General features: G+C 45.9%; 1 protein-coding gene across 1 annotated transcript in view; it reads left to right on the forward strand.

The window, feature by feature from the left end:
* fat3b (FAT atypical cadherin 3b) overlaps nt 1–6,030 on the forward strand; it is a gene marked incomplete at both ends in the record, with an annotated part of 65,925 nt that extends 59,895 nt beyond the window's left edge. Inside the window, 4 exons of the mRNA XM_079739038.1 lie at nt 1,790–1,891; nt 3,021–3,080; nt 4,522–4,587; nt 5,336–6,030. Of these exons, the coding sequence (XP_079595164.1) occupies nt 1,790–1,891; nt 3,021–3,080; nt 4,522–4,587; nt 5,336–6,030 (923 nt within the window). The remainder of the gene's footprint in view (nt 1–1,789; nt 1,892–3,020; nt 3,081–4,521; nt 4,588–5,335) is intronic.
* Nucleotides 6,031–10,381: the final 4,351 nt, after the last annotated feature.

Here is a 10,381-nt window from a genome sequence, read left to right on the forward strand (position 1 = left end):
GTGCCAAATGTCCCATGGTGCATCTGGGCTGTAATATTTTGGAAATGGATTAAAGATGATTTGGTAACTCGTTATAATATTGGTACAATTATTCACCATTAATAAAGACGAGTAAATGCAGTAAAAAGCATTAACCAGCAATTAACTAACAGTTAATTAGCAGCTCACCTTTGCTCTGGTCACCATTTTCTAATGGTGTTCATGATTGCCACTGTTGTTCATGTTAACTAAGGGATTAATGTATACATTATTTAGAAGGGTTGGGTTACCCTATTAAATAATGTATACATTAATACCTTGGTTAACTTGAAAAAACATTGGTAAATGGTTAGTTAATTGTTATTATTGCTTATTACTGCTGATACTACTGAGTTAAGATAATTAATGGTTTATTATTGCACCCATATGTATTACCAATGGTTCACTTAAGGCCTCTAATATAGGTGTTATTATTAGTTAGGTTTGTCAGTATAATGTAGCAGTGGGTAGGAATTAGATGAAAAATGGTTCAAGTTATGCCAGGGGGTTAACGTGGTCAATGTGAGTACAAGACAGGAGCTGAGGAAGGCAAAGCATCATGGGATACTACTCCAGCAAAGTGTGTACAGCTGCACCTGAGTCCAACATAGGCACGCACATCATGTGCATGTGTGCAACGGACGTAGGATCAAAGAAACCCGGCTATCGGCTGCGTGTTACACCCAGAGCTCCTCGACGGAGCACTTGCCTTTCACAGGGACGGGAATGGGACCTTTTGATCACACCCGCGTGCAAGGGAAGCAGCCTGGGAGAGGCTGTGGCACTGTGCTTACTTTGACACTGTAATTAAGTAATCAGTGGTCTTCTTGAGAGATACCACCTTCATCAAGATATTATGGACGGATAGATTTTTTTTAACAGGAAAGACAACATACTTTTTAGCAATTAAATGGGCTGGTGGTGATTTTGAAGAGCTATACTTTAGATGTAATTTGTTTGAAATGTCGTAGCCACCTGTCAGCCATTAGTGAGTGAACTGCGCTGTGAGGATCTCTGCTTCGAGGTTGAAAGATTAGTAATTTCTGAACAATCTCTCTTGTCTCTTCCCTGATTAGTTTGGTGAATTCGTCTTCCCTGTTAATCACAGGTGTGTGTGAAATGCATCAGTTCTAAACGGCGGTGAAACCCAGGGCAAGAGGGAGCAGAGAGGGAGGGGCCATATGCTTTGGTTGTTTGGTTTGAAAATCCTGCTCTCTTCTGCGTTTTTCTGCCCGCTCTTTTGACAACTGTCAATCTTATATATACAGTATAATCGTATTCTGCATGTATGTGTTTGCGGGCTTGCACGTGTGCGTCTGTGTGTGTGTGTGTGTGTGTGTGTGTGTGTGTGTGTGTGTGTGTGTGTGTGTGTGTGTGTGTGCGCGAGTGCGTGCTTGTGTCTTCATATATGTGTGTGATGTGTGTGTGTTTGCATTCATGTGTGCTGCTTGTGTGTGTGTGTGTGTGTAACTGCATGTGTGTTTGTTTGCGTGCTTGCGTGCGTGTGTGTGTGTGTTTGCATATTCATGTGTGTGTGTGTTTGTTTGTTTGTGTGTGTGTGCGAGCTTGTGTCTTCGTATGTGTGTGATGTGTGTGTGTTTGCATTCATGTGTGCTGCTTGTGTGTGTGTGTGTGTGTGTGTGTGTGTGTGTGTGTGTGTGTGTAACTGCATGTGTGTTTGTGTGCTTGCTTGCGTGCGTGTGTGTGTGTGTGTGTTTGCATATTCATGTGTGTGTGTGTGTGTGTGTCTGTGTGTGTGTGTGTGTGGCAGAGGAGGCAGCTGATTTGCGGGAGGAGGCTCAGTGCTTCTCGGACAGCCTCTCTGAGGCCCGTTCTCTCAGCTCCTTCACCTCAGAGTCCTTCGATGACAACGGTAAGAAGAAGATGCAGTGTTGCCAGATTGGGCCAGATTTCCCACCCAATCTGGTAAGATTGGTTGGCCAGATTGGATGGGAACAGCGCTGATCCTGCTGTGTTTTACGCGCGGTGCCAACAGAAGGTCTTGGCTTCTGTCTGTGATCTTTATAGAGTTCTTGGTCGTACCGCCGTACACACCAATGGTGAACTGAACCCTTTAAAGGGCTCATGTAATGCCACCAGGTGTGGGTGTGATTAGCTGGTACAAGCCGTTTGGCACAGGGAAGGAATGATTTTCATAGTGACATCACAAGTGTACGATGCATGTGTATCCTCAAGTTGGCAACAAATGTGTTCTACCCATGTAAACACTGTGCATAGTTATTTATGAGGAACTTTATAATGTTTTGCCAGGAATTTTGAAAATACATTGCTACATTTTAACATTTTAATATTGGCTCAAACAGCACAAAGAACATCATTTAATTTTCTACATTCCCATGCAATCAGAAACAACAATTTGCTATTTGAGTCAAATCTTCTTCTTATGATATGATCATGGTGTCGTGTGTAAGCCTGGGTCAGGATTTTGTTTTCCATTAATGTAGTTGAAAAGAAAGAAGCAAGGACTAGGAGTGTGTTTACCACACACAAACACACAGACACATACACTCTGCTACAAATGCATATTGTTAACGTAAGCTAACATGCAATCACTACTGACAAACACTGTAGACATCGCCATCCTTACAATGACTTGTTTCTTACATTGACTTGATAGCAAAAATGGTTTCATAATCTGTTCAGTGAGTGTGTGTGTTTGTGTGTGTGTATGGTTGTGTGTGTAAGCCTGGGTCTGGGTTTTGTTTTATATCCAATAAATGTAGTTGAAAAGAAAGTAGAAAGGACTGAAGGTGTGTTTACCACACAAAAAGACAAATACACTCTGCGACACACGCAAACACACACACACACACACACACACACACACAGCAATACTGCGACCTTAGTGTTGACTGACAGTCCCACCCTGTAATGGGAATCTTGGCCTTCTCATGCAGACACCTACATTGTCTTCTTCTCTTTGTCGCCCCCCCCCCCCCCTCCACCCATTTCCCGCCCCTATTGTTATTATTACGCTCCAGCCTCGATTGTGACGGTCATACGTCTTCCCAACGATGCTGTTGGCAGTATCGAAAGCGACGGTAAGTCGGGGGGTAAAACAAAACCCCTGATCTTTTCCTAACAATCTCCGCAGCCGTGCTGAAGAGATCGCTCAATGCTGTCCCACACAATGCTGCTGTGAACGCCGCCATCCACGCTTCTCAGCATTGACGTGGCGGCGGCTGACATCAGCCTCGCTCGCTGGCAGGCATCTGTGTTCAGCCTGGGATTCAAGGGCTGGGGGTGTGTGTTTGTCTTTGTGTCTTGGTGTCTGTGTGTGTCCCCCTGTGTCTGTATGTCCGTGTGTTTGTCTGTCTGTCCATATGTGTGTGTGTGTGTCCGTGCGTGTTTTTGTCCATGTGTGTGTGTCTGTGTTTGTCTGTGTGTGTGTGTGTTCGGTTCTATCTGTCTGTGTGTGTCTGTTTCTTTGTGTGTCTCTGTGTGTCTGTATCTATGTGTGTTTCTGTCCGTATCTTTGTGTCTGACTGTCTGTCTTTGTTTGTCTGTGCGTGTCCCTTTGTGTGTGTCTGGTTTTCCATGTATTTGTCTTTGTTTGTATGTGTGTGTATGTCCCTATCTTTGGGTGTCGGTCGATATGTGTGTGTCGGTCATTGTGTGTCTCCCAGGTGTGTTGTCAGCTGATGATCTTATGTGATTGTATAGGCCTTGATTATATAATATCCTTTTCCAGACATTACATAATCAAACCTTTCAAACCTATCCTGTTAAAAACAGTTATTGTGCCTCCTTTTTGTATTCATGGTTTTTTATTTGGACAATTACTTTGATCCGTGCAAGGTTTTTTCACCAGGACTGGAATTATCTAGTTGTGGCCTCAGTGTGCATCAAAAATAACTCATATGGGGCAGGATTAGGCTGTTCCATAATGTTATTACATATTAAGTTCATGCCGTTACAAGTCCCATTGTTTATTACAGGTGTATTTACACTGTAACAAGGACACTTTTATTTATATTTAATTTATATCTTAAATCCCTTAAAAAATGTCCCAATTTACAACTCAGTTTGACTCTTAAAATAATAAACAATCGAAATTCATGATTTTTACATTATTCGTGGCAGATTTTGTTCCATAACAGCTACCTTTTGAATAATGTATGTTATTCATGCATGCTAATGCTATAACAGGAAATCATTTTTAGTGTTTCTGCCATATGGGTTTTGTCCCTAGCATGAGTTTTGATATTGAGGAACATATGTGAATGCATGTGTTTGTATATGTGTGCGTGCGTGTGTGTTTGTGTGTGTGTGTTTGTGTGTGTTTATTTCTTTGCGTGTGTGTGATTGTGGCTTGACATTGGCCAGGCTGCAGTGTAATGCGTTTTTTTAAGCCTCCGTTGTAAGTCATCCAGAATTTCTCTGCATTGAATTGTGTGCATAAGAAAGGCGTTTCACCACGAAAAATTCCCCCTCTCCTTTCTCATCTGCCTCATTGCTCTCGCTTTCTGTTCTGTTTTCCAGCGAGTCCCCACATGCGCCGCGATGAGGGTGTCTGCGCGGAGCTGGTCAAAGACTACATCGTGGATTGTAAGGCCCACCTGTCTTCATTGTTTTGTATCTATAGTGTCTTCCCTCATCTGAAAGACATGGGGAAGTCCGCTTTGAGGGAGCGCTCTGTGTGAACGCTGGTGATTTATACAGGGAAAACAGGGGATGGTTACCGGGGAAGGGCTGGTGTCAAGACTGTCTCTGCCCACGCGTGTTATTGATGCGCCGCGCACCAGGCTCTGACATGGGCATTAAAGCCTCTTTTACATCCCACACACACACGGATGCGGGCCTACCCTCTGACAGCTGGCTGTTTCTCAGACAGGAAATCCCACTTTTAACACGGCATCCACAAGTCTGCTTCAACATAACATAACATCTCTTGATGTATGTATTCTTTTTTTGTAATTATTCTTGCATGTTAAGGGCTCGCGTTGCGGGGTCTGCTTTTTTCCCGTGCTGTAGGGTCAATGAATAAGTGGCTTTCAGCCAAAGTATAGCCTAGCGGACCTCCTCTGCCGTACATCTCAAGACACACATTATAGGAAGATAAACAGAGAGAATTACATTTAAATGGATACACAAATTATTGTTACTATAGCTACGACCTCTATTGAAATGACCTCCAGTGAGGCCATCCTATTGGCGTGAATGTTCACATCTCTGAATTGCTTTACCGTCCCAGATGCCCTTGAAAACTAAAAAGAAAACATTCTATAAAACAAGCTTCCTTCCCTACCCCCCCCCCCCCCCCCCCCCCCTCTCTCTCACTCCTGTCCCCCTGCAGCGTACCACTGGAAGTCCCCCCCGCAGACCTCCATGTGGCTGTCCCCGTCCCGCCTGAGGCCCCCAGAGCTGGCCTCCCACTGGGACTTCAGCGAGGCCCAGCAGGCCATCCGGAGAGGGGGCAGCATGCGCTCCCTCCAGCTGGACTACCGGCTGGCGAGCCCCGGCCCGGACGGCGCCAGGGGCCCCGGGGCCCGGGCGGAGCCCGCCGGGACCACCTTCCAGTGGGACAGGACCCGGTCGGGAGGCTGGGAGAGGAGGCCTTCAGGGGGGCGCACCAAAGACCCCCAGGAGCCCGTCGGGGGCCCAGGGGCCCCTTGTGACGGCGGCGGCGAGGACGGCTCCTCGCCCGTCTACGAGGAATACCGAGGGGCCCAGCAGGAGACGGAGACGGAGCCGGAGGGCCTGTACGACACGCTGCCCGCGGCGCGGCGCGCCTACCAGGGGATCCCGCCGCCCCCCGGCCTCCACCTGCACCCGGCCCAGCTCCAGCCCCCACTGCGGGCCTGGGACGGGGGGCAGACGGAGGAGTGCCTGGGACCCGAGGCCGAGCCGGGGGAGCAGGGCGGGACGGGGGGGGCCGGGGACGAGCTGGAGAGACTGCTGAACCTGGTGTCGCTCCGCGCCCGGAGAGCCACGCGGACACACAGGTCGTCCACCGGCTCCGAACCCGCCCCGGGATGGGACGGATTTTAAATCAGTAACACACACACACACACACAGACACACCGACCACACACATACACACACACAAACACACACACATACAGTACACTAACGACCACTCCATGAGCCCAAGATCCTAGGTTCCTTTTTTATTAACTTTTGGGAAAGTCGTGTCCCTTTCCGATGCGTTTGACGTTCGCAGAACGACATCATTGCAGCATTTTGTAAACAAAAGAGCAAACATTCTGGGCACAGCATTAAAGGAAAACACGTTAATATATTCAGCTGAATCCCGTATTGAACACTGTTGCTCTTCAGGGTTTCGTATATAGAAACGAAAATCCAAAAACAAATCAACAGTCAGCATATCGTTTGCCAAACCATTGATAAGCAGCTCGTTAGGACGTAGGGACGACATGAGTCTCTTCTGGGTGTTTGAATAATTCCCTTTTCGAGAGACGTTCGCAATAAATCAGGAACCGTGTTCAAAGTGACCAAATCCATGTTATGTTACCCTCTATGGGGGGTAGCATAACACTTCACCCTCTATAGGGGCTCCTAACAATGTGAGGTTCTGGCCCGGCACAAACTGAAGCACAAACAGCTCCCAGCGAGTTGCCGTGTTCCCAGCTGTGCAGCCCACTGAACGGTATCTGCCTGCTATAGCTGCTGGTGTAGGAGGCTGAAGATACCTCAGGACACTGCACAGCGGTAACATGTATGCTGATGTAGCTCTAGCTGCTTCTTTAGAGAAGCGTTGTGCGGCCCACGCAAAGCCAATTTTCTGAGGCAAAAACAAAGATTAAGAAAATGAGATGAGTATGAGTTGTGCTAAGTGACTGGGTCAATTTGATTAAATGACTAATTGTATCTTGCAGTTTCGGTGCACCATCTTCCCTGTGTGTTACTGTACCATGTGCCAGAGTCCTTTGTCTAGTGGGAATGCTTGGTGTCTTAAGTAAGAAATAGGAGAGAGATGTTTATAATGCAGACGATCTAATGATGTGTTTTGCATATGAATGTTGAGTCCAAATAAACATGCGCTTAAAGATGACGACATCAGCCGCTAAAGATGCTATTTTTGTCATAACATCCTAACATAATACATGTTATTTATGCTTTTCTAGGCGCTCAAAGACACACAGACACAGATCAACAAAAGGTTGCATTAAAACATTTAAAGGCATACAAATGAAGGGGCGGAAACAGGGACAGAGAGGGGGAGAGTGAGATCACGTCACATGTTGTGTTTCCTGCCAGATACAAGAAGCACATGTATGACCGATCCTTATCATGACAACAAAACAACTTGGGATTGTGACAGACAACATGTCTTCCTATCTATCTATCTACCTGTTTCTCTATCTATGTGTTGTCGTTGTTGTTGTTGTTGTTGTTGTGATTGGCATGGGCACAGGCATGAACGGCGGTGATTTAAAAGAGGAGTAGGGAAGGCTGGAAGATATAAACGCCAGAGAGCGTAATCCCGTCCAAACCCTGGCCATATGGGAGCAGCGGGTGGATTATCATCCGCCCGGTCGCCCCCGTATGTGGGGCGATGATGAGGACCACACTGTTCTGACCACCGCTGGGATTAGGCTCTCAGACTCGTCGGCACCTAATCTGAGAGCCACACATCTGCCACCACCCTGCCTTGTCTCTTATCTTTAATTATGTCTCTCTTCGGTTCTCCTATCTCACGCTACCAAACACTCACTCTCACACACACACACGCACGCACGCAGCTCTGGAAGCACAAACAGCAGATTTACTTTGTGTCACAGATCAAATCCAATATGTATCTATGTATATATAGCACATTCAACTGTATGACATCAAGATCACCTTCAATACAACCCTCTCATTAAACCCGACAAGTCACCTTTTGATCTTATAGCGTTTGTGTGTCTGTGTGTGTTCGTGTGCATACGCCGTTTGTGTGTGTGTGTGTGTGTGTGTCTCAAGTCTCATACATTCTGATGCCTCTCTGATCACTGAGGCTGGCTGTGTATGAAACGGGATGCTAATGGTCAAATCAGCAGGCGGCCTGACTGCCTTTTCTACTGGCTTTAAGGCTGCACAAGGCCTCAGAAAAGCCCCTCTCCAAACTCCACTCAAGTAAACTTCCTCCATCACACAGTTGAACCAGAATGCGCTTAACAGTCTCCAATACCCTCATCTGTTATTCCCTCACGTAGAACCCCAAGATAAAATATAGGGGCGAAACAATATTTTGATATTGTCATAAACAATGACAAGGCTTTTTTATCTGCGGTGTCATATTGTGCAGTGTTTTTGCCTGTATTCTTTTTTTTATTTCTGGGAAACAAGAAGGCTGCGGCTGTCCTCTACTACATCTCAAATATTTAAGAGGCTATCTGCAAGGCTTCCTCCAGACCCTTCCACTAGTGCTTTCCTCTAAAGGTACAGCTACTGAAATGGAATGCACAATCCATGTCAGAGGGGGGGCAGGTTTGTGTAGTGGCTCAGTGATTGCTCTGTGTTCTGTAAGTTATTTTTATTGTTTCATGGTACATGCATTTTAAAAAATGCGGCTTCCACATACAGTTTGTCAAATACCATTCGGAATCTAGATACTGATTGCTTTGCTTTCCACAAATCCTGCATCTCGCGACGAACCATTTGATAAAGGCGTGTTGTTCTATGTGGATGGGCGGACAATAAAGTGTTGCCTCAGTGGTGTATGGCGGTGCTTTTTTTATATGTTTGCTGCCGTTTATGTCTTATGTACTATGGATAAAGGATCTTGTTTACACTGCTGCGGGCACTATTTCCATTAATAGCGATCCCTACTCATTTGAGCTCTGCTGGCACGGCCATAACTACCCACTCATATCATTGTCATATGTCGGTGGGAACCAAGTGCCCCCCCAGCTGTGTCAGCGGCACCATGTTGAAAGAGATTAAAGCTATTCAGTGATGATAATATGGGATGATGTCCCATTGTGGGATGAAAGTAGGCTGCGCTTGATACCTTTCAATCGATCCCCCACCAGCCCAGAGAGAGAGAGAGAGAGAGACTGAGTGAGTATATCTGTGTGAGTTTGAGTATGCTCACGCTCACAAAAAATGAATCTATTGAATCGTGTCCCAGAGTAGGATTGTCCGACTACTTTGTGCTACACAGAATGAAATCCAAACCAAAGCATTTAAATTGGGAGAATTGATGTGCCACTTCTATTTCCACATCGCTATAATCACGGATACCTAGATAGACTGGGGTTATGCCAGAGGTCTTCATTACGGCACTCTGACAATGCTGCTGGCCTCAATGTGTCACTATTGGTATTGACTGTATTGATGGACTATGAATCCTGTGTTTATAATGGAGCGCCCCAGGAGTCAGTCTGCACGTGACTGAACTCTCCCCAGCTTAATGTAAAAGAATATGCAACATAATTACCTTTTTCCCCCCCCTTTTTTTTCAGTTGCTGAGAAATATACGTTCCAACATGAATCACAGCGTATAGCCTACGCTGGCTGTAGCGTGTTCGAGGCCCCATGCTGTCAGATTATCGGGGCAATCAATAACACACAACTCTAATTAGTTATTTGAAATAATGAATGTAGCCTGCCAATGTTCTGCAGTCCTATGCTTTGTTTCTCACATCTGCCATAGCGTCCTTCAAAACCATTATGGCATCTGTGCGTCTAGAGCCGAAGGCATATGCTGCCACATAGCCTAGGCTTGATGCAGACAATCGCATTAACATATGTATTTATAACCTTTTTGGGAAGCCTACTGTAAGGGGGAGAGAGGTTGAAGAGACGTTTGAGTGAACAGAGAATAGACAAAGGAAACCTTTATTTGAAAGCTTTCTCGTAACTTTTTCATTGTGAATTCTACTAGAGAGCGTCTTAATCTTGACCGTGTTCGACATGACAAAGGAACAATGACAGGCAGCCCACTTGGAGGGCAAGAATCAGGGGACCGCATCTCAGTCAGTGTCTCGCAATGGATCGTGTTGTTAAGGAAAACGCTATGAAAGCGCCTTCAAATGTTTGGAAATCTAGTCGGCATCACCGCGTCCTACTGTACGATTCAGCAGGCAACCGACCCGTCGTCTAACTTTATCATTGAGAGGACGATTTAAAACGACGCATTTTAAATGATTACAGCGTGAGCGAGCAAACCAATTACTGAATCAGACCAATTATAAAATAATAATAAAAAAGGGTTAGTTAAGTTAAGATAACAGAGATCGCACCTCTGATCGAGCGTTGTTTCGGTGTTGTGTCGGACTTTAAGAGCAACGGAACACAACTTCAATGCAAGTACAATTAGTCTATTTGGCGCCATTTGAAGATCCAAGTGCGCGGTGCGCGCCAATGTGTCGCTGTGACGCGCCGGGTGTGCCGG

The sequence above is a fragment of the Pollachius pollachius genome (genome assembly GCF_949987615.1).
Source record: "Pollachius pollachius genome assembly, chromosome: 6".
Taxonomy (NCBI): domain Eukaryota; kingdom Metazoa; phylum Chordata; class Actinopteri; order Gadiformes; family Gadidae; genus Pollachius; species Pollachius pollachius.